Source organism: Phialemonium atrogriseum, assembly GCF_030411735.1.
Source record: "Phialemonium atrogriseum strain 8032-3 unplaced genomic scaffold QBC33scaffold_45, whole genome shotgun sequence".
Taxonomy (NCBI): Eukaryota; Fungi; Ascomycota; class Sordariomycetes; order Cephalothecales; family Cephalothecaceae; genus Phialemonium; species Phialemonium atrogriseum.
The window spans coordinates 39585-66750 of NW_026848182.1; the positions used below are offsets into that span (position 1 = coordinate 39585).

Consider the following 27166-nt stretch of genomic DNA (forward strand, 5'->3'; position numbering starts at 1 on the left):
CTTGCTGCCTGGGATTGGGATAGCTGACTCAGACTAGCTCGAGTAGGTACCTAATCTAGGTAGGTACTGTGCTGTTTTGCTAGGAAGATGCTTGATTGTGTGCTCCCCAGGGTTTCCCCAGTAAAATGTAAACCTACTACCCAAAACTCGACTGACAGCGCCAGAAACGACAAACGAGCAAGTGTGCAAAAGTTCATCAACGCGACACCACCTCATCCGGGACGGGTACAGGTGCCAAGTCCTTGGCCGGAAGCGCCGTCAGCCACTGACGAAATCCAAGGATCATTAGCGCGCGCCATCGCCAAGCCTCAGGGCTCGTTGCAACTCTGAAAACGGATTAACGTTCAAAAATCACGGCCAAGCTCAGGGACTCAACATTTAAGGTTGATTCTCCACTTAATTCGAGTGCCGTCGCTTGTCCGTATCCGTACTACCTCTACCCAAAGAAACGTCTAGCCCGTGATAGGCAGGTGCTACCAAGCCAGCAGCCAAGGAAATACCGTTTCCCCACCTACCCTGCTTCTCCTCAGCTCCTCAGCTCCTCCAACGGCGCCGCCCGACTCCGTTATTTGCCCCGTTATTTCCCCGGCTTCCGCAAACAGGCAGTGCCGAATGGAATGAAATGTGGGCCTGCAGGAACGCGATCCTGAACTCTTGACCGACAAGTTGGTAATAAAAGTAACGCTGAAGTTTGGCTTGGCTGTTCTACAGAGATGTGTGTGTGTGTGTGTGTGTGGGACAGGAAAAAAAGTATCCCAAAAAGAAAAAGTAAACCGAGAAATACGCCGAGAAATAAGCCAGAAAAAAAGAAAAACACGTACATATGGCACAGTTATCAGCTGGTTAATTGCGGACACGGAACGGGAAGCGAGATCGGGATCGGCACCGACACAGCAGCCCTTACATGCGGTGGCATACAGCATACTTGTATCTACTCATAAATCCAAATTGAAAACTCAATGCCACGCGAGCAATGGGCAAGAAAGAAAAACCAAAACCGCCGCGACCTCCGCCGTTTGCGAAATACGGGCTAGGCCCTCGAAGCCCAGGGCGAATCAACGGTATGAGACAAGGCTATAATTTGGGTGCCGGTTGCACGGCACACCGTTTGCGGAGCGATCGGCGGGTTGTTTACCGACTCGGGAAGGAATGCGGGCAGTACGTAACATGGACAATTTAGCTACATATATGACAAGGCAAGGGTCAGATGCAGTACATATGTACAGATTACCTACGTAGGTAGGGTTGGTCCCGGCCTCACTTCCTGCAAGTAAGATGCCGTGCCCGATTACTCCGTCATACATAGCCAGAAAGCGGGCACCGATAGGCATACCAGTAGGCATACTAGTAGGCATATAAGTAGGCATACAAGTAGGCGGCCGTAGTTTGTTTGACATGTCAGGTAATGTTCTGATACGAGATGAGATTACCTAGGTACGCCATCATAGTGACACCCATCAACACCCATCCAAAAAAACAAATCCCTTTTTGGTCGGTCAGCTTATCAGCCCTCCTCCCGCAGCACCTCCTCGCCCAGCACCTCCCTCGCCATAGCGATCCCCGCCGCCCTTCCCGAGAAGATGCAGCCGCCCAGGAACGTCCCCTCGAGCGACGAGTACCCGTGCACGCCTCCGCCGCCGAACCCTGCCGCCTCGCCGGCAGCGTAGAGGCCCGGGAACAGCTCGCCGCCCGCCCTGAGAACGTTGGAGTTGAGGTCCGTCTCGAGCCCGCCGAGTGTCTTGCGCGTGAGCAGGTTCATCCGCACCGCGATCATGGGCCCGTGGCTCGGGTCGCCGACCTCGTGCCTCTTGGCGACCCGCGTCCAGTTGTCGGGCGTGTAGTTCCTCGCGTTCTGCGCGAGCATCACCTGCGCATCCTTGGTGTAGGGGTTGCGTGTCTGCAGGTTCAGCTCCTCCACCTGCTTTTTGATCTCCTCATACTTGAGCTCGGGGCCATTGACTGTGTCGGCGAGCTCATTCATGGCCTTGACGAGATCCTCTAGGTTGTCTCTTACGACAAAGTCCCGGCCGTGCTTGGTGAAGTTCTGCACCGGCACTGTCCCGCCGCTACCGAAGAAGCGTTGCAGGAGGCCGAGATAGCTCTTGCCCGTAATGTCGGGGTTCTGCTCCGAGCCGGATAGCGCGAATTCCTTGGCGATGATGGAGCGGTCCAGGATGAACCACGTGTAGTCGTAGCCGGTCGAGCATATGTACTGTAGAGTCCCGAGGGTGTCGCACCCCGGGAAGAAGGGCGCAGGCAGTCGCTTTCCCGTCGCGTCAAGCCAGAGCGACGAGGGGCCCGGAAGCACTCGGATTCCGTGGTTGGGCCAGATGGGATTCCAGTTCGCCAATCCCTCGGTGTAGTGCCACATACGGTCGGCATTAACTAGGTTGGCGCCCGCGCCCTTGGCGATCTCCATCATACGGCCATCAACGTGCGCCGGCACGCCCACGACAAAATTCTCGGGCACCTTGGGGCCCAGCCGATCCACCGGCCACGCCTTCTTGACTTTCTCTACGTCGCCCCCGATGCCGCCGGACGACACCAGCACCGCCTTGCCGCGCAGCTCGAACTCGCCGACTACCTCCCTCGACGACGCCACGCCCCTCGCCAAGCCATCGCTGGGCTCCAGCACGACGCCGCGGACCCCGACGGCCCGGCCCTCGGCGTCCTTGATGATCTCGTCCACGCGGTGGCGGAACCTAAACTCGACGATCCCTTCCTCCGCAGCCCGCCTAACCGGATCCGCAAACGCCCTCACGACCTCAGGCCCCGTGCCCCACGTGACATGGAACCTCGGCACCGAGTTCCCATGCCCACCGGCGCGCCCATCACCACGCTCGGCCCAGCCGACCTGTATGAACGAGATGCCCCTATCCTTCACGTAGCGCTCCATGCCATCAGCGGCAAAGTCGACAAACGCCTCGGCCCAGCGCCGCGGCCAGCGGTCGTCGCGGTCGCGGTCGAAGCGCGCCGAGCCCATCCAGTCGGCGAGGGCCAGCTCTCGCGAGTCCCGGATCCCCCACCGCCGCTGCGCCGCCGAGTCGACGCAGAAGATGCCCCCCAGCGACCAGAACGCCTGCCCGCCCAGGTTGGCCTCGCTCTCCTGGTCCAGGATGACGGTCCGAACGCGCCGGCGCGAGAGCTCGTGCGCGGCCACCAGGCCGGCAAGGCCCCCGCCGACGATGACGACGGGGTCGTCCGACGGGTTCCGGGGACCTTGGGGCGGTGGGTTTCGGAACATTCTCGCCGGGATTCTGTGTGGGGTTCTTGCGTGGGATGAACGGTGGGGGGAAAAATATTAGTGTAACCGTGGTGGAGATGCTTCAGGAAGAATACTGCGTAGTGTAGTAGATGTCAAGGCGCCAGCCAAGCTTTGGGATATTGGCCGAGTGATGGCCGAATCTAGTCTCGGCGTCTGAGATCAAGTTCGCCACACGTTCTCCTTACCGATGGCCTGTCTGAGACTGATGAAACGATGAAACACAGGTCAAGTGAAAGATCAGTCAGTTGAAAATCATTCAAGTCAATGTCCGGGATATGCGGGTGAACCCAGCGTCCATCATGCCACTTTCGAGCAGGTTGAGCTGCCTCGGCTCCAAGTCTCTCCCCCTCAGTTCGCATGTCAGCCCATGCTCGCTGAGCTGAGACCATGTAGCACTCGCACGTGCGCACTGCCACGTGATTTGACACAGTGGGTGTCCTAACGAATTGCCCCACCTCCAATGAAGCCCCGTTTCGAGATTCGGTTCTCCTCACAAATTCGTCACCGAGAACTTTCCAGGTTCTTACTATACATCGCTACCTAGTAAGAGACGTAGGTTTTCGAACTAACCTTTGGTGGTCCAGACCGTTGGGAAAACTGCGGATACTACCATAGTACTTTGAAGTCTGTCATCTCCTGAACCGGGATCAAAGTTTTCTTTTGTACATACGTGTGGGGCTGCAGCCAATAAACCTGGCCGTTTCTGCTAGCGTGGCGGATCAGCGAGTCGTTGTTTCGCCAAGCTACTGGGTCCGTATTAAACAAAAACGGATACGGTCTTCTCTACGTGACACCTCGAAGGCATGCATCACTCGGCGATTCGTTATGCCGATTCCGTTTCGACACTTGAGGCGGGCATCACGTGTACGATAACGCGCCGCAACGCGTAACACTCTTCAACCTCAGTGGACCATGCCCTACAACTACAGGTCTAATTACAGCGAGCCTCTTCCACCAGTTAGATCGGTCGGTCCTATACTTTCTTGCTTGGTTTGACTTGTTAGTTTTGGGGCTTACGAATGCACAACAAGAGAGGAGTTTAGATTTGGCACGCGTTATAAAACAGCCACTGGAACCCCTGCGGACCATGTTCACGGCAACGTCCTGCGGCTCCAGATCTGTCCTAGCTTCTTCGAGCGCTGCATCCTGAGTTTGCTTCGTCTTCTTCCCTGAGGAGTAGCGATCCGGGCCAAGTCTAGGTATCCAGAGTGGTTTCTGGCGCCGAAAATTGTCCTCAAGAGACAGAAGGTCAATTGGGGGTCAATTGGGACGAGGAATTCGAGAACGAAAAGGAGATTTACCAACACTTGGCTCCAGTGCAAGGAATCATCGTTGCCGTTTACTACGGGGAGCCAGTTGTGTCGGGACGGGGATCACTGGAACACGCGCCCTTGTTCCCTCGGATATCGGCGGAGTGTCTTTAGATGAGGCAGCGGAGATGTCGCAGGTGAACGAGCGAGAGCAAAGAGGCATGCTCTCGCAATCGCTGAGAGCCGCTGCCGAGCTTGGCCGCGCACATGGCTATTACAAGTTGGATAACTATCATCTGGTTGGAGGGGCTGTTATGCTTGTGGATTTTGATTCATCATACTTGTTTGACGACGAGGAAGTTGACCATGTCGCTCACGGGTAGAGTTTATTATCCGACTTGTATAAACTACCCAGGGGATATCTTTAGATTGGCTCTTTTGCTGGCGTCAGTTACACACGCACGATATACCATGGTTCATACGCCTTGAAGGGTTAGACTTTGCCAGCCAAAACGCAGGGCAGGCAAGGGACGGTCCGAGGGCCATCGGAAAGAGCTCCTCCTCGTTGACGGAGCCGGCGTTAGACACTAGAAGGCCAAGAAGTCAGCAAAAAGTCGCAACGACGACGGAGAATCGAGGGCCAGAGGGTCACCCACTTGTGAAAATCTTGATGGGCACCACAAAGAGGGCGCGGAAAAGCGTGAATCAAGGACTAGGCGGAATCAACGTGACTAGGACTAGACAAGGTCAGCGCAATATCGCAACAGGGTCAGCGGCACGCAAGGCGCCATCGCAACAGCAGGAAAGGTTTACCTACCAAGGGTCCAAAGGTGGTGGGTGGTTGAAGGAGGGAAGGAAACAAGGGCAAGGAAGAGGAAGGCAGGCCCTAGATATCGAAAGCGTAGGGACAAAGGCAGGGCAAAAGTGGGCCCTGCTGGAACCAACAACCTTAGGATCACAAAGACACAGCGATTCTCTTTACATTCCATTCACTTTGCCCTTAGGAAACAAAGGTAAACAGGACCAGAAGATGCCAGCATAACAAGGCGCCGACCACAAAACGCAGACGCAACGACCAGCCCACAAACAAACCGGAAACCGCATACTGACTCTGGGCAGATGTAGCTTCAAACCGATGCCAGCGGTGCGGCGACTGCCGGGTTAAAAAGACGATCGCTAACTGCGCTGCTGTCCTGCAGAACCAGGCTGCATTTGACGCTGTTGTGGTTGCCGCCGACGCTCTCAGGAACTTGCCAGCCGACACAGCCTGTGCCGACCAGGCTCTTGTAAGTTTGGTACTTGTCGTTTTGACTTTGTTGTGAGACTGACTTGACTTAGGCTACTGCTTGCCACAAGGCTGCTATCAAGGCCTTGAAAGCGGCTGAACGTCGCGGTGTCAGTGCTGCCGCCCCTAGCGCCTCCGGTTGTGCTGCCGTCGCTGCAGCTGCCCCCGTAGGTCCCGATGCCACCGCAGGTCCCCCTGTGGTCCTTAGTGCCAGGGTCAGTCCGCCTGTTGTCCCTGTCGTCCCTGCCGGTCCGCCTCCTCTTACCTTGGCCGATCTTCAGGCTTTCGAGGCTTGTCTGGAGACTCGCCTGGACTATGATTTCCATGAGATCCGTGAGCTCATCAGCGTGCGTTCGCTCCCCCACTGAACCCAGTCTCCTGCAATCCAGCAACCCACAACACATGCCCCACAAAGGCCGCAGCGGAGACCTTACCACAACAGCGCAACAAGGCAGACTACATGCCTGCGAGAGGCGAGTCTCTTCCCCTGTAGCTAGAGGACTAAAACGACCAAGGAGGCTATGTAACTAGGGTGGCTAAGCAAAGGCAGGTGCAATAGAAGGTACCTTACGCATTATTACCAACCAAGAATCAGGGCAAACCTTAAATTCAATACTAAAGCCTTATAAATTAGACTTTAAGAGGAGAGTATAGTGTTTTCATCCAGGCCCCTCCCTGACCACAGGGCGACACAGGCATAGTTTTATCCTATATACGCACACTAAGCTAGATGTACATCATGGCACTAAGCCGAAAGCTGCGTAATAATAATAATGATAATAATAATAATAATAATACACCTTGAAGAGTGGAATATTGTTGCCGACACGTGCCTCGTCATCTATTCCTTTTTATCAGCGATTTACGATGGGGTTGTAGAGGAAGTAACGAATTCATTGCAAGGCCAAAATATTCAATACCGTACATACGTCCTAACACAAGCAGCCGGCCTAGGGGGAGGCGTAGGGCAACGTAAATTGTACCCCTATTCTTCAGCTGTCGCCAATGCTCTTAAAGGTGCGGCCGCAATATGGTACCTTAAGGTACCTGAATCTCAATGCCCGTCATAGCAAACATGCTGAGCTTAGCCACGCCTACAAACTGTAGATATCTGGTTCGGAAGTTACCCCTGTCAATGCGTCCACTGTAGCTGCTACTACCACCCTCGCCCACATCGGCCTAGTATCCCGAAGTACCTCGCCATTGTCACCAACGATGGGCTGGCCGTAGAAAGCCCAGTAAAAGGACCCGTGTGTAACCTCAAGCTCACGATGAAATATACACCCGTCGCTGTTCTGAGGATGCGAATAGACCAGCTTACCACTCTCAATGCGGAAAACCGGCGTACCAGAGAACAATTCTCGAAGTGCAGGAGTGAGCCCGTTAATAGACACGGTTAGCCCAGAGAGCCCTTGGCACCTTCGAAAACCTTGGATAAGCAAGCGATGGAAGGCATATCGGAGGGTGCATCCGGGACTGTTGTTCCGGTGTGGAATGACCCAGCAGTCAACGAGACAGTCATTCATGTCTTCCAGTGAGGTAGCCCAAAATTGTAGAAGAAGAAGCTGCTCCCCGTCAAAGCAGAACAAGCAGAACATGTAGGGACACTCGTATTCGATCGCGTATCTTTGAAACGTCAGTATTCAAGAGGTGACTGTCTTTGGCACCATGCATTGTAACAAATACGGCAACAAACCCTCGAAGCTCCCTTGCCCGCCACTCTCTCGGGATCGATGAGATTCCTCTTCCACTCCCCTATCACAAGCGGATATTTTCCGCTATTCGGATGTGATAGATCGTAGACGATGTCGACTGTCTCTGGAATTTGGACCACCAGACTTGGGGGTTTTGCTTCAATCTTCTGTAGCACGGCCGGATAATCAAACCGTGCGGGAAGTATGATGTTGGAAACCTCTGTGTGAAACCAAAGGCCACAGTCGGCTTCCGTTGCTGGGCGCCACCGTCGTACGTTGGACGGATAGGCAAGTGTGCTTTTTCGGATATCGTCATCGGCAAGCATTGGAAGGAATGGTAGCGTAAACTGTTCCATCATTGTCGATTCTGGTATGGCTGTAAATTTTCGTAATGGGGTTAAAGTTCTTGGGCTCTCCCAGCACACCCACTAAGCCACTTTGCTATAGGAAAGTTGTAAATTGCTTCTAGTCTGGCCAAGAAAGCAGAAAACAGATACTTATATCGCAGGAAGGTTACAAATAACCTCTAGAGGATCTAAATAACACTACAATACAACCTTTCCCTTATTTAGCAGTCTGCCTTCTTACCCTTCATTCCTCTATTTACATAGCCCTATAGTAAGCAGGTACTAATTATCTTGTCGTAAACTTCGATCTTCGATGATGGCGCTGTCGCAACTTCCTTCTCGTACCGGGGGGCGCCCAGGGAGCAAAAGAAGAAAAGGGCCTCGGGCTGTTCTTTGGTTGGGGGAGAGGTTCCTCCGATGACACCTTCTCCAGACCGGACCGGAGCCTGCACCACACAAGTCCCTCGGTTCATGATTGCATATGATTGACGATGAAACATTTGCAGATACGTCCTTGATCTAGTGTCGCGCTCTGGCTAGCAATTTCTGATAAACGAGAGGCTATTTGTCACGGCTGACAGCGGCATACCAGATGGCATGTGTTGCGGGGGAAAAGGGTGATGATCATTGTAGGTGTGCTTTAGGTGTGCTGCAGGCGATGGTCTCGTGTATGATCGCCCGTCGGTGTCTTGTTTTGCAAAATCCTAGTTGATGGGGGCCCTTACGAAATTTTGCTTCGGGGCGTGACGGGGAGATTTTCGTCTTGAACGAAACCCAGCTTTGGCCCTGAAGAGCCCAGCTGATCGTATCGACGATTTGTAGGTGCCTTCTTTAAATTGAGAAGGAAGAGCCGACCCATCAGTTCTTCCCTTTACCCCACTCGACCCCAACCTGACCCACATCTTTTGTCCCCGTCTTTCCCCAACCCACATTTTTCGTCCCCGTCTCTCCCCGACGCGGCACTTGTTAGATATGCGAAGGAACCGACGGGCGACATGGACACATTGCGGGTTGAAGTGTGACCCTCAAACATGGGGGGCTGTCCTCTTCAGTGGAGGCCTTCCCTTGCACGAGTGTGTAGGTATATACATACATAAATACACATCTACGTCACTCTCTTGAAACCAAAAAAAAAACCGAAAATCGCATATATTAACGACCTACCGAAGGCATCATTGAAGATTTGGTCCTGGAGCAGTCCTGTCCAGTTTACTTCGCAAGCTCATTCCTCAGCGCAATCATCTGAAGATACATTCACGCCTTCAAACTGTAATTGGAGACATTCTCTATTGCTACTGTCAACCGAAGCTTCCATCACAATGGCGGGTGTTCTATATATCGACACTTCATTCGCCAAGATCACGGTGAAGCCTGTCCACCCAACTTTTGGGGCTGAGATCGAGGTTCCTGACTGGAAGAACGTCGACGATGACACTGTCCGGGAGATCAGCCGCGCTGCTAACAAGGTAAGGCACATCGCGCCCTGAACCCCCCCTATTCGTCTTTTTTTATGACGTTTCGTGCTGACGCTCGACTCCGATTCCCAGTATGCCTTTTGTATCTTCCGCAATACTGGTCTAGACGACACAGATCATGTCAAGTTCTCTCAGAGGCTAGGCGAACTCGACAACGTCAAGCGTTTCATTACCGGCGACCGTACGCTACGATACCAGTACTACGAGCTTTTCGATGCTGGAAACATCGCCGATGACGGCTCTCTCCTTGACCCTAACAGTGCTCGTGGTCACACGAACCGAGTAAGTAGATTCGGATTGGGACTTGCGGAAGGCAATTGCCTCTGCGATGCCGGGTGCCGTATAAACTGACTCTTTTTCTAGGGCAACCAACTCTTCCATACCGACTCCAGCTACAACTTCCGTCGCGCTGGCTTCTCTCTCCTTCGCGCCGTCGAGCTCCCTCCGAAGGGCACCGGCGGTCACACCGAGTTTGCCGACACCCGCACCGCCTTTGTCGAGCTTCCCGACGCCGTGAAGAAGGAGCTTGTCAAGAACAACTACGTCGGCTGCCACACCCTCGCTCACTCTCGCAAGATGGGCTCCCCCGAGTACTTTGAGAACCTGGACCCCAGCCAGTTCCCCATGGCGCGCCACTACCTTGCACAGATCCACGAGGGAAGCGGCCGCGTGAACCTCTACGTCGGCGCCCACCTCCATCATATCGAGGGTCTCTCCGACGACGAGTCCACGAAGCTGCGCGACTTCCTCAACAAGCATGTGGAGCAGCCCAAGTACGTCTACACCTTCAACTGGGAGCAGCCCGGCGACATGGTCATGTGGGATAACCGCGCCACCCTCCACCGCGCCGCGGGCGGCTCCTTCGCCGGCAAGTACCGCCGTGACCTGCGCCGGACGACGGTTCACGATGACAGCGCCAACGCGTGGGGTCTCAACGACGCTGAAGGGGCCAGTGCGCTCGGCTATCAGCTCGACGACAAGACACAGGAGCTACCCGAGCTTACTCCCGCAAATGCCGCACCTGCAACTAACACGCCTGCGCCTGCTGCTATTGCTGCGCCTGCTGCGCCTGCTGCTATTGTTGCGCCTGCTGCTATTGCTGCGACCTCGTAGGTTGAGACCGGGCGGCGGGTGTATTTCGTGTTTATTTGGGATGTAGAACAGTTTTCTGGAGAATTCTTACCAGAGATATTTCTCTCCCTCCACCAAGTCTTCTAGATATTACTCAAGTTATCAAGCCAAAGAATAAAACAATTTTTTAAAATATACGGATGTATTATGTAGATTACTTAAGTGGCTTTGGAGAGGATCCAAGCAATACTCAGTAAAATACACATTCTGGCTTCATACCTGCTGCCAGTTACCTACCTACATCTCAATAACCTTAAAACACTCAATTTCGGTGTCCATGGTACGCGCAGGCTCAAACTCGACCTCCAAACTTAATGCAACTCGCTTCGCCAATGAGTCTCGCCCTGAACCTAATCGCGCGGGGTTTGGCGGAGACGTGCGGGGTTCAGGGTGATCGGCGCTTTTGGTTGCATTGCTTACTTAGTAAACAGGGGCTTGTGATTGGCATATCCACACAGGCTGGTTCATTACCCCGCCGGTCAACAAAAGACCCTGGACACCGGCGAAAGCGACGGGTTAAGTCTGCCCATTTCAGCCAACCACGTCACCGAAACCGGACTCCCATCCTCGTCCCCGTTTTCCGCGGGTCCTCCGCCCTTCCCCACTTTTTTTCGTCCGCGTCTTTCCCCGATATCCCCTTCACCGTCGATGCGCAATTCGGCTTAGTCTCGACTCTTCCCCAGCTTCAACCATGGCGGGGCAGGAATGTTTATGGGGAAGGACAAACCTGGGGCAGTAGATGTCCGTTAGTCGCATCTCCTTTTCCTTTTGATTCATCTCATTTTCCCCGGCATTTGTCTTCCAGTCGGGAGATGGACATTGTGCCAGTTTCTGCGTTCCGGTCCACGAGATTGGTCGATACTACGAGTATATAACCCCATCTCTACATCCTGGTTCTCCTTCCTCAGTTTGTCTCCATCGGCCCCAGTCTGCTCTTCTCCTGAACCGGCGATCCATCGGTTCTTTGACGAGTGCTAGGGCGGCCGCGAGACAAGGAGCCTCCGAGAGAGACACTCGTCGCAACCCTCCCCAAGATGACGGCCAAGACGATGACCGCGAGCGATACGGTGGCAAATCTCGCCACGCGCGAGGGCCTCACGACGTGGCGGCAGAACTTACGCACCATCCTCATCTGCATGCTCGTCTCCTCCGCCACCCTCCAGTATGGTCTCGACATATCCATCATCAATGGCGCCCAAGCCATGAAGGGCTTCCTCAAGGTCTTCGGCCACCCAAACCCGAACGCGCCCCAGGGCTACGGCATCTCGACTTCGTTCCAGCAGTCCATCACCAGTCTTATGAACATCGGCGTCGTGGTCGGTTCCTTCACGCTCGAATTCTTTTCCCACCGTCTAGGCCGCAGAAAGAATTTCATCGTGGGTTCGCTAGCGTCGGTCGGTGCGAACCTCATCCTCGTCCTCTCTACGAATAAGAGCGCCATTATCTTCGGCCGTTTCCTCTTCGGCGTATCCAACGGTCTTTACATTGGATTTACCACTATATATATCTCGGAAGCGGCACCAGCGCATCTACGGGGCTCTCTCGTTACCTTCGTCCAGGTGTCTGTCTGCATCGGCACCATTATCGGCGCCGTCGTCAACAATGCATCCTCGAACATGGACTCCCGTCTCTCCTACCAGATCCCGCTCTTCACCCTGTTCGTAATTCCGGTCTTCTGCGCCGTTACGGCTTTCTTCATCCCCGAGTCTCCTCGCTGGCTCATCCTGAAGGACCGCCGTGAGGATGCCCGGCATCACCTCTACCGCCTGCGGGGGCCTTCCTTCCCCCCCGAACTCATCGACGCCGAGATAGATTCCATTGCGGAAGCTGTCCGGGCCGAGCAGGAGAACACGCTCCGCGGCTGGCGCGCTCTTCGCCTCATGTTCAGTGGTGCCGAGCGCCGCCGGACGCTCCTGGTCATGGCTTGTGGTACCATGCACGGGGCCTCTGGTTTCCCTTTCATCTCCAGCTATAAGACCTACTTCTTCCAGGTCGCGGGATCCAAGACGCCCTTTACCGACTCTATCATCGTCACCTGCGTATCTCTTATCGGGGCCTTCAGTGGTGTCTTCCTTAACCGCTATGTCAGACGTCGCCTGGTTCTTCTGTTCGGATTCATTGTCCAGGCCTTCGTTATGCTCATCATCGCCACTGTCTGGACCGCTAACCCAGCCACTGTCACAACCGGTAAAGTCATCGTCGCCATGGTTGTCATATTCCAGTGCCTCTACGCCGCTATCGTCGGTCCCACGTCTTGGATCGTCGCCGGCGAGATTCCCAACAACCGTCTGCGGGCCATGACATTTGGCCTTGGTAACGGTGTCGGTTTTATCGCCTACTTCTTGATTGCCTTCACCACACCTTACTTTATCAACCCCGAGGCTTTGAACATTGGTCCAAAGGGTTTGTCATTTAACCTCCCACCGGGGCGACTTGCCGTCGCCTCTCCTTGCTTCCCTTGCTCGGAGGAATATCTTGAGGCTAACAGAATCTCCACAGTTGGTTATATCTGGTTCGGATCCAACATTATCGCCTTCCTCTTCATTTTGTTCTTCCTTCCGGTAAGCGTAACCGAGGACTACCCCGGCCCCCTCCAATAGAATCCCTCGCTAATTACTTTTTGTCAACACAGGAAACGCACCGCCGCTCCCTCGAAAACCTCGATGAGATGTTCTACAACAACGTCCCCACCCGCAAGTTCAAGTGTATGGGCACCCCGATCTCTTCTGCACCTCCCCTATTCCTTCAGATGAGCGACGTAGCTAATTCTTTCTCTCCCTCGTATAGCATACCAGTGCACAGGCGTCGTCCAGCACCCCGAGGAAAGCGAGAAGGCCCTTAACGAGAAGGCCCTTGCGATTGAGTCTGACGGCGCGACCTCTCACGTCGAGAAGCAACCCAGTCGCGAGACTTAGTTGTTGGAACTATATTCTCTTGTCTTCGTGAGCTTCGTCATGTACGCCACTTGGAGCATCCACGGGGGAGACACGACAGGGGTATAGCCACTACTTCTGCGTGGCTGGCGGCAAACAGTAGCCTGGATCAATTTCTATTTGGTGCTGCCTGCCGGGCCTCTGATATTGAAGGGGGTGCCGGTCGAACCGGTGATAGGAACAGGGGGTCTTGTGAATGACCCTGGAAGGTTGGTAGCATTGCACCTCGATATGGGATGTCTAGAAGCATCACGTTTATTGCTTAGATACAAGTTAGTACCTATATTCGGGGGATTTTAAACACAGGCCTATCAGCTGTATTTATTAAAGCACTCTCTTAAATCAAGCGTTTAGTTCTGGAACTACACGCATTAACGCAGACAGGGGCCACGGAGAAGCAGTGAACATAGCATAGAAAGAGACATTCTGTGAGGAAGCGGAAGCCAAAGGGGGAACGATTTTAAGGGGCGAGAATGTCGGTTATTAGAGTATATACCTAACCTCTTCGGGTTAGAAGTGGTCTCCATTGGAGCCCATCCTTCCGAATATACGGAGGTCGCTACCAAAAGAATAGGGCCACACCGCCTAGATGGTGGTGCTGGGACTTCAGTGGCACAAGCCCCCTAACAGTTTTCATATGTGCTAAGTGATAGTGGACATAGCGCCTAAGTTCTCTATAAATTACTGAGGTTATTCTGCCGGTATTCAAAAGGCGGTGGCCCTTTCTTTTGGTAGCGACCTCCTTTCCGTATGTTCAACAGTTACCCCTCCCTCTACATCCGTATGTCAACTCAATAAGGCGTCCAGAGACGGGCAAAAGACACTTGGGAAACGGCAGTTAACAGAACGGAGAAAGCACAGCAATTGAGTAACAGAACATGAGGGAACCCCCAACCTCATCATTCTGCAGCGGCCCTCTGTTGCCTCCACCCCTTGCGCCCTCCACCCCTGTCGCCAAGGAGTGCCCCACCCCCAGCTTCGGCAACCGAAAACCCCGCCAAACGACGTCTCTCGCCTGCACCCGACTCAGCGGCCTCCGTCTCTGCGGCCTTGGTCAGATTGGTGGCAGCGGCGATCGCGGCCCAAGACGTTGACGCCACCAAGGGTCATCATCACCAAACAGACCGCGACCGACCAATCCCGGAAACGACGCCGAAATCGGTCCGGAAGCCATGTCAAGCTCGGAGGGATCGACGTCGGCCACGATCGACAACCCCGCTGCCGCGAGAGTCCCAGCGACAGTTGCGGCGGCCACCCCGTATGTGCGCCGCAAGCGCGCGATTGCCGCCTGTCAGTTCTGCCGTCTGCGAAAGACGAAATGCGACAACGTGCGCCCGGTGTGCGGGTCGTGCCGCCACCACCAGGCGCGGTGCGTCTACGCCGATGGTTCGGAGGGGGACGGGCTGCAGGTCGGCCTCGACGAGGCCGAGAGCAGGCACCGCGAGGTCCTCGAGCGGCTGGACGACATCCGAAACCTGCTCGCCCGCTCATCGCACATGTCCGATGCGCGCGGCAGTGCGGCGCTTGAGATGGGCTCGCACTTGTCCGGGTTGGGCACTTTGGCCGGAAACAGAATGGGCCAGGAGAGCGCGGGTGTCGGCGGTGTTGAGACGGAGAGCGCGTCCGACCACCAGCCCTCATCCTCGGCTACGGCATATTTCCAGTACACGAAGTGCGAGTCGATTCTCAAGTGGTCCGTCCTCAGTGGCGTCATGTCTGATGAGGACGCTGCCATCGACTCGTTCATTTTCGATGCGTACGTGCGCGGGGACGGCGAAGAGCGTGAACCAGTCCCTGAGTCCGCTGCAGGCTCGGCTTCGCCAGCTTCGTGCGGTGGCGCTGGCCAGCACCCTAAGACGACACCGTTCTTGGGCCAGAGCGTGCGCGAGCACGCCTTCGTCATATTATGTCGGAAGTTTCTTGCTCTGGTCAACTATCGAAATCCACTCCTGGACGCCCACGACCTGCTCTCGTATGCGAGGTCCGTGGCGGAGGAAGGACTAGGCTGGGATGCGAAATCTTGCTTAGTGGTAAGTCTGGCCCCGTCACGCCCTCCTACCAAAGCATATATCATCACCCTATCTAGCCTTCTATCCATGACACGCAACCGTGATGCGGCCGCAATCCTTCCACTAAGATATTTTTCAGCTTCTTGCTTGCGCTTTAGCCAGCTACTCCCGCGCCTGGGCACCTCCGCCTTCTGTCCAACCTTCACCATCTCCGGCGGCAGTGCGCCGCGACTCGGCTGTCCCACCGGACGTCATGTCAGAGTCGGACGACGAAGCCGCCGAGGCCTATTACGAGGCTGCCCAGAGACGTCTTGGATGCCTCGGCACGTCGCTCGTCGACGTCCACTGCTTCTACTACGCGTGTCTCTTGGAGAAATTCGCCTTCCGGCCGCTGCAATCCTGGATGTATCTGCAGCAGGCGGCCACGCGGCTACGTGTCTACCACATGGAGCGGCGCGGGGAAGAAAAACGCCGTCACACGAGTGGTCAAGATGACAGCCACCACTTTGAGCAGAGGGCGTTTTGGACCATTCGCAAGGCGGAGAGGTATATATATTTATTTATCAACAGCCAGCACCACGGGCTGATCTCCCGCTCGTCGTACAGGGTCGTGTTACTGATTATGCTATTTATGATACTTCTAGAGAGTTCGCTACGGAACTCGGCATCACCCTCGCCAGCGACCTTACGGGCTTCGAGTACCCGGCCACCTTCTCCACTCCTCCAGAATCCATGAATCACTTGTCCCCCAACGGCGACGGTGACGACACCGACATGTCAGATGTGTTCTCACCCCGGCGAAACGAGTCCATCTGGTTCTTCTATGTCACTGAGATCTCCCTCCGGCGGACGCTTGACGAAGTCCTCTCCGTCATATACGAGAAGGGCGAGCAGAGCTGGATCGAGAACATTGACCTCGTCTGTCGGCAGTATTACGAGTCAGAAAAGCAGATTTCCGACTGGTACTACTTCACCAATCCATCTCTCTCCCCACAAGGGTCTCCCAGAAAGCTAACCAATCATGCCAGGCAATCCCACCTCCCCCCATCAATGCGCTACGACGCAGCCTCCCAACCGAACAACGAGATGGGCTACTACCTCGAGAGCCGCCTAGAGGAGTGGAACGAATGCATCCTCCGGCCCCTGGTCTACTACTGCCTGCACTACCCGCCCTCCAAGCCGCCGACGCCCTCCATCACGGCCCTGGCCCAGCGCGACATGACCCTCTGCGTGAACTGCATCCTGCGCTGCGCCAGCTACGACCGCCACGGCGGCACGTGGGTGGTCCTCCGCCGCGCCTTCCGCTGCACCCTCATCATGCTGGCCGCCGTGGTCGCCGACGGGCCCCTGCGGCCGCCCGAGAACTGGCGGGAGTTGACGCGCACGTCGATTGCGACGCTTGCGCGCTGGTCTGTGGGCGGCGTGCGGGATCTGCAGCGGATGCGGAGGGTTCTAGAGCGGGTTTTCTGTGCCGTGTGCAATCTTGAGGCCGATAGAATGCTGGTTGAAAGCAGGGGTGTGTGATGAGCTGTAGAAGGATAGTTCTGTTATTGTTCCACTGTACTAGGTCTATGCGAATTATCGCAAGACCCCTCCTCCAGGGAGGAGGTATGTAAACTACAAAACACGATTTTAATCTGGAACAACCTACTACCTATTCTGTTCTCCTTGGTTGTGCCAGAGGTGAGAACTGGGACCCCGCCACAAACGGTTACCAGCAGACAAAAAGGACATGGGACACAACCCCTGCGCCTCTACAGGACAGCTCTAGCAATAACGCCTTGCGGGCTAACTTGTCGCTATCTATCGACTTAGCGGTCTAACAAGATATCGCAACCCGCCTACATCAGTAACTCAGCACGCAGCGATGATATATCCTAATTGGACACCTATATCCAGCCATATACTTCTGAAACAGCAACATGATTTAGTGAACCCACCCGAGTCCATCCGGCCGACCCTGGCCAAAACATCTACAGGAATAACTCAACGCCGAAGAAGTAAGGGAGTCGCGTATGTAAATACGGTCACACAAAATGAACGCAGGGGTTAGGGCGAACTGGCTACTCGCCAGCCCATGAAAATACGCAAGGGAATAAATAAAGGGGGTAGAGGGGGAAAAAGAGGGGGAGGAGGACAAAAAAAAAAAGATTGAACGAAAGGCTCCTGGCAGTGGTATATGGGTCCAATATCCAAGGCAAATAATAAGAAAGATGCAGCCCGGTTTGGCTGAGCTGTCACCGTCGGTTTGGTATCGTAGTTCTCGTAGCTTCATTGGCTACCCTGGTTTGGTCCCTTGTACTTTTTTTTTCTTCTTCCCTTTTTTTCCGGAATTGTCGAAGTTTGGATGGCAGGTAATCTTCCTCTGGCAAGTCCTCTGCTTCTCGCCCATAATTCCGTTTGCCAGGTTGGTATGTCGTGGGCAAAATAAATAAAAGCTGAACACATCAGCCCATGGTCACGTCCCTATCAACGCCGACGCCCGTCAGCTGTTGTGGCGCCGACCCGTCGGCGGTGGGTTCGGCATCTGATCCGCCATCCTTCTTCCTCCCGAGTCGATTGCACCACTCCTCGGCGCTGACGATGGTCCCGTCGACCACTCCGGTCACCTGGGAAACCATATCCAACCCTTCCTTGGCAAGCACCAGGGCTCTCTTTGCGCCTTCCCGAACTTCCTTCTCCTGGGCTCCATCTCCGTGCTCCCGCGCCGGAGCATCCTGCATCGAAGCAAGCCAGAACCTCCGGGGCAGGCTGATGAGGTGGCGGTGGACAAGCGCCCGTGCGTTATCCGGCAAGGCACCGCCGGCATACTTGGATACGGTGTCGATCACGCCGCGTAGTGTCTTCAGGACGTCGCTCCTAAGGGCGGCGATACGAGCGGCAAGCTCGTTTCGGTCTTGTTGGGATACCCCAGCCTCGGCAGTTGGTATCGAGGTTGTGCCGGCCATTGTATGATCTGATCCTTGGGCTACTGCGGAATCTTGCGATCCACGCCGTTCGGTAGAACCAGAACCATCGTACTCGTCCAGAGCTGTCTTGAGCGCCGTGATGACGGCTGATATGTGCTCATTCGCCCAGCGCAGCCAGCGCAAGCAGTATTTAAGGCTCCGCAGGCTCTCGTCCCTCATCGCAATGCTCAGGCCGGAGGTGGACATGATTATGCGATGCTGCCACGCAGCCGAGGCACCAGAACCCGGCCTCGACGTCACCCGGTTTTGTCCATCGACGACGGTTTCGCTGTACGCAGGAGACCGGAACTCGTCGTAGGCCGGTAATGTATCGACGGTGCTCATCGAAGTCCGCCTGTCCCGAGTGAATCCATACATATCATCAGCTTTATCTGCGACGGCTTCAAGAGCCGCGTCTCGATCGGAGCTGTCGACCTTGCGCCTCTTATTGGACCCTCCGTCGCCAGCCTCCAGGTCCGATGTAGAGGATTCATGCCTTCGACCGGCGCCGAGGAACCATCGCACGCCACCCTCCACGCCGGTTTTCCGGCCGACGGTACCGACCGTGTTTGCGATGGGACCGAGGTATCCCTCGACGTATTCCGCGCTGGTCTTGAAGGTGGGAGAAAAGTTCTTCGAGTTGTTATATGCCGAGGTGGCTCCTTCGATGGTGGTGGCCAATAGTGGATGGGAGGTGGTAAGAAGCGATAGGAGTGGCTCCGGGCCCATGGCCTGCGGGGACAAGCGGGAGGGGGAGTTTAGAGGAAGCGGTGTGTGTCCGCTGGGAGGAGAAGAGACAAAGTCTAGTCAGTCGGCTTGTCAGCATCAGGCGGTGGTGGCATAAAGAAGAAAGATCAACGTCAGTCGCGTTCACACATACCGGCGCGTAGATCTCCGAGAGCCTCGGCGGCTATTCGCACGTCGGGGTCATCGAGGCTGATGGTGCTGGCCCTGCCCTCGTAGAAGCGATCCGGAGATGCGACACTCATGGTGCTGGTGCTGGTCGCATCGACATCCATTCTCTGTTGTGCAGCGTCGGCGGGCTGGGCATGGCCGGGTTCGTAGAAGGCGGTCAGCGGATTTAGGCTCGGCCAGCGGTTGACGCCAGCGGGTGGAGGGGAACAGGAAGAAGGCTCGGTCGACTTGGGAGACGTGTATGGCTGGGGCTGCGGTGCTGTCAAGGACGACAGGGAAGGGAGGGTGCTGTTGTGGTCGCCGCCATGAGGTTGGATTGGTGCCAACTCAGTGGTGGGGGCGTCGGGGAAGGACAGAGAGGCGGCGTCGTGAGCCTGGGCGTAAGAGGGCGGCGGGTAGGACGACAATTGCAGTTGGCTTTGCCTCTTGTCGTCGTACAGCGACGCCGGGTCGGATGAGGTTTGCAGCTTATGCTTCGGGTGGTGCAGATGGCCCCCAGGTGTGCTGTTTTCGTGCGAGCGGAGCGGCATGTGATTGTACTCCATTGCGTCGGCAACTGGCGAGTCGCGACCAAGTGCCGTCGGCAGAGACTATGGTGTGCTAGCCTGGCATGGCGCTGCGAATGAGCGCGGCTGGCTGCCAAAATGGATATGGAGCTTGACTTTGGAAGTGCGACACGGAGAGAAGGGGAGAGGGCGGTGGAAAGTGGAATGAAGGAAGAAAAGAGGGGAGAAGCGGGTTGGCGGAAGGAGCCAAGTTGGGGTAGGAATGGAATGGAAGAGTCGGGTGGCTGCGATGGAGGTTACGGCAGCAGGTAAGGTAGGTAGTAGGTATGGAAATGATGATGGGAATGAAATCCCGGGCCCTTTTTGACTAAGAGAGTACTCGGACCAGCCAAACTACCTAAATAAGCGATTGCGATGCCGGGATTGATGATTGACGATTGACCTGGGTTATGGGCGGCGGGTTAGTGCTTTTAATAGGTAGTGTACCCAGCACCTCTTCTTCACTAGGAAGACTAAGTTTGCCGCCCACCTGGCCAGCAGAGACCCAGCAGAAATCCGAGAGCCTCATTAGTACGGAACAATAATTACACCTCCACCCCCGCCGAGGCAACCTGCTACTACCTACCTGCCAACTCTCTAGGTGGGCATTTGACTCGTTGCTGGCTGCGTCCCAAGGCAGCCTTCCCCGAGCCCTCCGAATTGATGACATTGGGCATACACCACCACACCCCGGACTACTTAACTACCTTCGTAGTAACAAGGAATTGCTCGTGACGGTGATGATGATAAGCGCGGAACTTGTGGAACCGGGTGCCTGAATGGCGGGATGCAGGGTGTTGGTTCTGTTGGTGGTCTGCTGGTCTGCTGGTTGGATACCTGTAAATTACATACCTGTAGTACGCTAATACATGCCGCAATCCACTATGAGTCTGGTTGACAAGCACGTGTCAGAGCTTCTCCGGCTGGTAGCTTGCTGCACCCCACCTCCGCCCATCACATGTGAATTCCTGGTTGAGTGGCGTCTAGCGCAAGTTTTCATTCGCTGCGCGGTGCCGGAACAACTTGCCTGGGCAATCAGGGTCCTCTCTTTTTTCAGTTGATGTGAGAAAAGCCATGTCTTTACGCAATGCCCAGCCGGCTGTCGGCTATCTGCCGTTTGTCCTGGACTCGTGATCGATGGCTGCGAAAAACGAACAGCCGCATTACTGGGTTGGAACTACTCGTAAAAAGCACGAGCAGATGCAAGAGAAAAATGGATCCTCTCAAACTGCCGATCTGGCCAGACACCACCAGTACAAGCCGTGTTGGTCCATGTGCAACATCATGGTGGCCAACAGCGAAGCCCACCCACCCTATGAGGTTGGGTGGCAGTGGGTGGGAATCAATCGATACCAGCCATCGGCGATGGACGCATCTTCTCTGGCCGATAAACGTTACAGCTGTACCTAGTGTTGAGTGTTGAGGTAGAGGAACACGGACTCGGACAGTAGAATACTATCAGTCAATTGACCCCATTGCAACTCAATTCACGGTTCAAATATTTGTTCGGGACCTCTGACACCGCCCAAGCAACGGGAGAGACTTGCGCTGTGGTTAAGCAACAGTACTCGGGCAGTTCTTAATGGCACCGTAAGTTTCTTCTCCGCGCCTCGAAATCGCAGAGAAACATCATGGACGACACATTGTGCGTTTGCGATGGACTGCACTGTCTAGTGGGCGCGTTGAAGAAAAAGAAGAGAGAAGAGCAGACAGAAGAAAAAGGTGCAGAGTTTTGTTACCGTGATGCTGCGGGATTAAAATTGAGCCGCGCCCCGGGAATGGGATCCAATTGCGGGTCCACGACCTCTAGCGCGACTGGAGCCTCAGGTATAAGCGAGTGGTCTGTGCGCACCTCCAAATGGTGGTGGCATCAATGAATGTGCGATGCGGGTGTGCGTGCGGTGAGACTGTGAAGATCGAGCCCACGTATTCAAGAAACCCAAAGGCGTAGCTTACACGCGCGCCTCATATTCTACACGCCTCTCCGACGAATCCCACAGCTTGTTCGCTCACCCTCGAACCCGCATGTCATAGGCCTCAAAGGGCGGCCCTTCTCTCGTCCTGGCCCCGGTGCCGTCACTTGCCCCTCCTCCGTGCCTCCCCCCCTGACACCCGACGCGGATCTTCGCCATGGCATCCGCCGTCTTCTTCCTAGATCTCAAGGGCAAGGTCCGGTAGCTTCCTTCTCGACGTCCCCTGTTTCCATTGCTGACGCCATGCTGCCCAGACCCTGCTTGCCCGGAATTACCGCGGGGACATTCCCATGTCTGCTGTCGAGCAGTTCCCGATATTGCTCAGCGATGCCGAGGAGGAATCCTCAGCAGTGCCTCCCTGCTTCTCCCACGAAGGCATTAATGTATGAACTAGGATCCCTCCCTCTTGTCCTGTGGCCTCTCTAACTAGCTATTGGCATACAGTACCTCTACATCCGGCACAACAACCTCTACCTGCTCGCACTCACGAAGCGCAACACCAACGCCGCCGAGATCCTTCTCTTCCTCCACAAGATTGTCGAGGTGTTCACGGAATACTTCAAGGCGCTCGAGGAGGAGTCGATCCGCGACAACTTTGTCATCATCTACGAGCTCCTCGACGAGATGATGGACTTTGGCTACCCGCAGACGACCGAGTCCAAGATCCTACAGGAGTACATCACGCAGGAGTCGCACAAGCTGGAGATCCAGGCGCGGCCGCCCATCGCCGTCACCAACGCCGTGTCGTGGCGGTCCGAGGGCATCCGGTACCGCAAGAACGAGGTGTTCCTCGACGTGGTCGAGTCGCTCAACCTGCTCGTCTCGTCCAAGGGCAACGTCCTGCGGTCCGAGATCCTGGGCGCCATCAAGATGAAGTGCTACCTCTCGGGCATGCCGGAGCTGCGGCTGGGGCTCAACGACAAGGTCATGTTCGAGTCGACGGGCCGCACGACGCGCGGCAAGGCCATCGAGATGGAGGACGTCAAGTTCCACCAGTGCGTGCGGCTGTCGCGGTTCGAGAATGACCGCACCATCTCCTTCATCCCGCCCGACGGCGAGTTCGAGCTCATGTCGTACCGTCTCAACACGCAGGTGAAGCCGCTCATCTGGGTCGAGTGCATCGTCGAGTCGCACAGCGGCACGCGCATCGAGTACATGCTCAAGGCCAAGGCCCAGTTCAAGCGGCGCAGCACGGCCAACAACGTCGAGATCGTCGTGCCCGTCCCCGAGGACGCCGACTCGCCGCGCTTCCGCACCGGCATCGGCAGCGTCCACTACGCCCCCGAGCGCAGCGCCATCGTCTGGAAGATCAAGCAGTTCGGCGGCGGCAAGGAGTTCCTCATGCGCGCTGAGCTGGGCCTGCCCAGCGTCAGCGGCGACGACGAGCGCGGCGGCGGCATGACCGGCGGCTTCGGCGGAAGCATGGGCGGCGTCGGCGCGAAGGGCGCGAAGAGGCCCATCCAGGTCAAGTTCGAGATCCCCTACTTTACCACGAGCGGCATCCAGGTGAGGTACCTGAAGATCACGGAACCGAAGGTATGTTTTGGTCCATTCTCTATTCCCCCCTATAGAAGTCTTCTCTCCTCGCCTCCTGACTCTTTACTGACTCCCTCCCGTTCCAGTTGCAATATCCGTCACTACCATGGGTTCGTTACATCACCCAGTCAGGCGACATTGCTGTTAGGTTGCCAGATTCCGTATGAGGGAGCACTGTGGATGTGGCCCAGATACCACAAGAAGTGTTTTTTTTTTTTTTTCCAAGGGGGAAGGGCGCCAGCCAAGTCACATTCCACACGGGCGAAGAGACAAAAAGTTGAAGCAACCTTGCCACCATATGAGTGAGGTCCTTGCGATGGAGTGGGGGATCTAGTTGTTTAAGAGCTAGTACATCAGAACAGGGGGGCCCTGGTTGAAGTTCAGGTAGAATTACAAGTACCTCCCACAAGAGCAAAGAGTCAATCAAAACTGGAGTTCGGCGCCGTTCAACATGTCACCTCGGAGGGCCTGGTGAATATTTCAAGTGACTCGACTGATTGATTGGTTCGTTACTTGCTTAGGCCAGACACACGACACACAACACATGAGTACGAGACCTCTAGATATGCATTGATTGCAAGAGCATGAGAAGTGAAATGCAAAAGCATCAACTGACCTATGGTTTGGGGGTTGTGAGCTGGGGGTTGAAAGGAGACAACCAAAAAATCCAAGCTTGCAAGCCAGTCAGTCTTGAGCAGGCAGAGACGTGAGACCGTGGAGCTTCGATTCCTTCGTTCTGGCTCTTCAAAGAAAATAATAAAACGAGAGACGAAGTAGACGGCGGAGGGGGGAAGCGGAAGGAAGCGAGATGGAAAGAAGAAGATACAAAAGGCAAGGCAGAGTGTCGTCATCTGGCCATGTGAAAGAGAAAGAGGAAAGGAGAAAGAGAGGTATTGGGAGAGAGTGAGAGAGAGACTACCTAGATTGCCTGGGTGCGTCCTTGACAACATTAGTATACCACTCAAACTTGTGTAAGTCGGCCGCTGTGGAGCCCTCTCCGCCCTGAGGATCCAAGCAGATCTGGACGAGAACGCCCCGCGGCGCCTCGTCCGGCCCGGGGTTGAGGTCTGCGATTGAAAATGTGAGAATTCGGCTTTTCGAGCCGCCTCTGATCCATCCCGCTCACCCTGTGCAGGGGGTAAAACCTTACTTACCTTCTTCACCAGTCTGGGGCGCGCGGTGCCACTGCCTCTTCCGCCACTGGGTGGGCGGGTAAAAGAGTGACTGGCTCTGCGCAAGGGCCATCATGCCCAAGATGACAGGGAGCTCGCCGCGCAGGCCCTGCGATCGGGGCGCGTCGGCGAACGGGTTGCTGTACTGCTGCGGAACCAACGACGGCATCCAGGAAGGGTCACGGCCCGCGACATAGCGGAACGCGGGGGGCCAGATCTCGCTGACGCTCGGCGACTGCACGGCTTCGTTCGGCCCCGCGGAGGGCCAGATCTCGCTGACGCCGCCCGGCGGCGAGCGGAAGTGGAGGCTGAAGAACTGGGCCCCCGGGGCGCCGGGCCGCTCCGTGCTGGGGACGCTGACGTCGGAGCCGGTCCAGATGATGGGGTTGAATCGCCAGCACCGAAACACCGAGTAGGTCTTGTAGACGTCCATTGGCTGGGAGCTCTGGTCGAGGGCGTCCCATTTCCAGATGCAGCCCTCCTGCCCTCGGCCCGGCCGTATCCACAGGTAATCCTGCCCGACGTCCGTGACCTCGCCGTTGCGGTAGCGGAAGACGCGGCCGGGTGCCTCCTCGGCGTAGTCGTTCGGGCTGGAGAATGGGATGACATCGTTCCACAGGTCTCGTTCCAGGCCGTCACCCGTGTCGTGTGTCCTCAGCTCGTTGACCACGAAGAGGAAGTCGACATTGTCGGATGACGACGAGGTTGTGCCCGTCTTCTCCGACTTGGTGGCCTGGGCGTGGGTGTGGACCTGCTTGTCGCTCTTCTGGTACCTGTCGTGCTTGTGATGTTTGTCGTTCTTGTCCTCGTGTTTCTTGCGGTGCTGTTTCCCCTTAGACGACTTCTATCATCAGCCCGAAGAGCGCAGCACACACCGAGTTAAAGGGCCCTTACTGAGGACGCTGAAGTCTGCGATTCGCGGAAAGAAGACATGGTCTTGGACTTGTTCCTCGCCTGTTGGTGTTTTCAGGGTAATCTCGAGCAGCCTCGTGTATTTTTGTGTGCTTGGTGACGGGGAGGATTGATGGTCATCGGCCTGCCCAAGGACGCCGCGAAATAAATAGCCCACAACTCTTCAGGTTGGGCTCCCGCAACTCGACTCCCATGATGCCACTTCTGCCGCCCAACGCCCATACTTCGAAGGTGCCGGGAACCTAGATTATCCCATGTGGCCCCCAGTCGGCGAGAGTTGTCAAGCAGCATGATTATCTGGCTCACCCCTGAGTGGCTTATCATCCCACACATGTCGAACTGGTATTCAGCTCGGCAACGCCGTCTGAACGTCGCTGTGGAGGTATGCCACATCTTCATGCCGCAAAGTCCCCTCCCCTGAGTGACAACGAGGTAACAGACGTCATGGACAAGGGGGGTCACATTGCCCACATCCAGTGCGCTGTGAAGCAGGTATCCGTTTGGGGGGGAGACGGGAAGAAGGAGTAATTCTGCCCTGTCCGGTAAGGATTGGAAACCCATTGAGCGCCTCCCTTTGCGGAGGCGGCTCGGGGATGAACAGCGAGCGATATTCCGCGGCTAAGGCGGCCCAAGGACCCTGCTTGACCGGTGACGAGAAAACCGTCCAGTGACATTGCAGGTGACCTTGCGGGGAAACCAGCCAAGCCTTCTGGCCTGTGGAAACGAAAACGGGCCACCCAGAGGGGTGGGATGTGGGATCAAGGGTCGCCGTCCCCTACTCGTTCGCTTTCAGGCGGCTCTCCGGCTTGTGTAAGCACCGAATAAACCCAACTTGACCGGTATTCGGGTTTCCTCGTTGCGTCCATGTCTTCCACACCGGCCAATGGTGCGTGCATCAAAGGCTGGAGCCCAACACCTGGCCAGGGAGTCGTGGTGCCAATCAGAAAATAGGAGAGGTGAAGGCCAGGAAACCGGTTGTGAAACATATGGCAGACTCCAATGGCAAATTGCGCGATTTTCGGCTGTGCGAGGCTTTGTGCGACGGCACCAACGGCCCCTGGAGCGAATGGTCTTGGGGCTCAGGGATGGCCGATGCTTCTTTGATTCGAGAATCAGGGGTCAACGTGTTCTTTAGGCTTCACAGACCTTCAGGCTGAGAGTTTGTGTGGGAGAGCATTCTACTTCTGTAGATTCAGCATCAGCAGATCTGTTCCCTGCTGAGTTAGCCTGCTTATCGCTGCTGAGACCACCACCCCCATGAACAGTAAATTACAATCTTGGCGACAATTCGATGGTTTGATTTGGCCGACAGCGAATGGCCCGCGTTCTTGAGACGAGGCAGCCCAACAAGCGGTCAAGTCGGCAACTGTCCTACTGGATGATCGACTTGCGGAGTTAGAGAAGGGAGTTCGAGGAGGAGCACGAGGAAGGGCCGCACGAAGGCCACAAGAAGGCTGCAAGAATCAGGCCACTTTGTAAGGATCAGAATGTATGGAGCAGAATGGCTATGCTGTCACACACAAAAAGGACGTGTGTTAGCTGAAGCAGAAAAGAGGAAGAGAATCGAGGATCGTCGACGGGATAGACCGCGGACCCTTAAATAAAGATCCCTTCGAAAACGCTATAGTATTTCACACTGTGCCTTGATGCTGTGTCGATGCCACTCGGGCCCTCATCCGGTGATGGGCCGAGATTGACACCCCAAAACCAATAACACACTCCGGGAGAAACCCTCCGTTGCCCGGCACGAGTCGTCGGCAAGAGTTGCGATTGGGA

General features: G+C 55.6%; 10 protein-coding genes across 10 annotated transcripts; 5 read left to right on the top strand and 5 right to left on the bottom strand.

Moving 5' to 3' along the window:
• Positions 1-1140: 1140 nt before the first annotated feature.
• QBC33DRAFT_552560 (FAD binding domain-containing protein) lies at positions 1141-3687 on the bottom strand. The gene has a single exon (XM_060429318.1). It carries the CDS (start codon positions 3242-3244, stop codon positions 1505-1507), a length of 1740 nt encoding a protein of 579 aa, XP_060278390.1. The 5' UTR covers positions 3245-3687; the 3' UTR covers positions 1141-1504.
• A 1408-nt stretch (positions 3688-5095) lies between these two features.
• QBC33DRAFT_289736 (uncharacterized protein) lies at positions 5096-6444 on the top strand. The gene is made up of 3 exons (XM_060423319.1): positions 5096-5528; positions 5641-5801; positions 5854-6444. Exons 1-3 carry the CDS (start codon positions 5186-5188, stop codon positions 6166-6168), a joined length of 819 nt encoding a protein of 272 aa, XP_060278391.1. The 5' UTR covers positions 5096-5185; the 3' UTR covers positions 6169-6444.
• Positions 6445-6838: 394 nt separating this feature from the next.
• QBC33DRAFT_601981 (uncharacterized protein) lies at positions 6839-7853 on the bottom strand (the record flags this gene model as incomplete). Its single annotated transcript, XM_060432133.1, has 3 exons — positions 6839-6901; positions 6961-7426; positions 7456-7853. The coding sequence occupies 3 exons, from the start codon at positions 7851-7853 to the stop codon at positions 6839-6841; spliced, it is 927 nt and encodes a 308-aa protein (XP_060278392.1).
• Positions 7854-9160: 1307 nt separating this feature from the next.
• Positions 9161-10429, top strand: QBC33DRAFT_581908 (uncharacterized protein; the record flags this gene model as incomplete). The annotated part of the gene is made up of 3 exons (XM_060431297.1): positions 9161-9307; positions 9389-9598; positions 9680-10429. 3 exons carry the CDS (start codon positions 9161-9163, stop codon positions 10427-10429), a joined length of 1107 nt encoding a protein of 368 aa, XP_060278393.1.
• An 868-nt stretch (positions 10430-11297) lies between these two features.
• On the top strand, positions 11298-13557 carry QBC33DRAFT_289756 (general substrate transporter). Its single transcript, XM_060423320.1, has 4 exons — positions 11298-12850; positions 12947-13008; positions 13080-13152; positions 13235-13557. The coding sequence occupies exons 1-4, from the start codon at positions 11482-11484 to the stop codon at positions 13360-13362; spliced, it is 1632 nt and encodes a 543-aa protein (XP_060278394.1). The 5' UTR covers positions 11298-11481; the 3' UTR covers positions 13363-13557.
• A 573-nt stretch (positions 13558-14130) lies between these two features.
• On the top strand, positions 14131-16913 carry QBC33DRAFT_581910 (uncharacterized protein; the record flags this gene model as incomplete). Its single annotated transcript, XM_060431298.1, has 7 exons — positions 14131-14161; positions 14291-14418; positions 14450-14469; positions 14504-15424; positions 15552-15935; positions 16034-16351; positions 16418-16913. 7 exons carry the CDS (start codon positions 14131-14133, stop codon positions 16911-16913), a joined length of 2298 nt encoding a protein of 765 aa, XP_060278395.1.
• Positions 16914-17114: 201 nt separating this feature from the next.
• On the bottom strand, positions 17115-17750 carry QBC33DRAFT_289775 (uncharacterized protein). The gene has a single exon (XM_060423322.1). It carries the CDS (start codon positions 17662-17664, stop codon positions 17317-17319), a length of 348 nt encoding a protein of 115 aa, XP_060278396.1. The 5' UTR covers positions 17665-17750; the 3' UTR covers positions 17115-17316.
• On the bottom strand, positions 17751-19976 carry QBC33DRAFT_289774 (transcription factor Opi1-domain-containing protein). Its single transcript, XM_060423321.1, has 2 exons — positions 19218-19976; positions 17751-19140 (listed from the first exon to the last, which is right to left on the bottom strand). Exons 1-2 carry the CDS (start codon positions 19795-19797, stop codon positions 17837-17839), a joined length of 1884 nt encoding a protein of 627 aa, XP_060278397.1. The 5' UTR covers positions 19798-19976; the 3' UTR covers positions 17751-17836.
• Positions 19977-21667: 1691 nt separating this feature from the next.
• Positions 21668-23760, top strand: QBC33DRAFT_552579 (AP-1 complex subunit MU-1). The gene is made up of 4 exons (XM_060429319.1): positions 21668-21966; positions 22025-22153; positions 22215-23306; positions 23393-23760. The coding sequence occupies exons 1-4, from the start codon at positions 21928-21930 to the stop codon at positions 23471-23473; spliced, it is 1341 nt and encodes a 446-aa protein (XP_060278398.1). The 5' UTR covers positions 21668-21927; the 3' UTR covers positions 23474-23760.
• Positions 23761-23966: 206 nt separating this feature from the next.
• QBC33DRAFT_289854 (uncharacterized protein) lies at positions 23967-25629 on the bottom strand. Its single transcript, XM_060423323.1, has 3 exons — positions 25373-25629; positions 24461-25319; positions 23967-24373 (listed from the first exon to the last, which is right to left on the bottom strand). The coding sequence occupies exons 1-3, from the start codon at positions 25409-25411 to the stop codon at positions 24222-24224; spliced, it is 1050 nt and encodes a 349-aa protein (XP_060278399.1). The 5' UTR covers positions 25412-25629; the 3' UTR covers positions 23967-24221.
• Positions 25630-27166: the final 1537 nt, after the last annotated feature.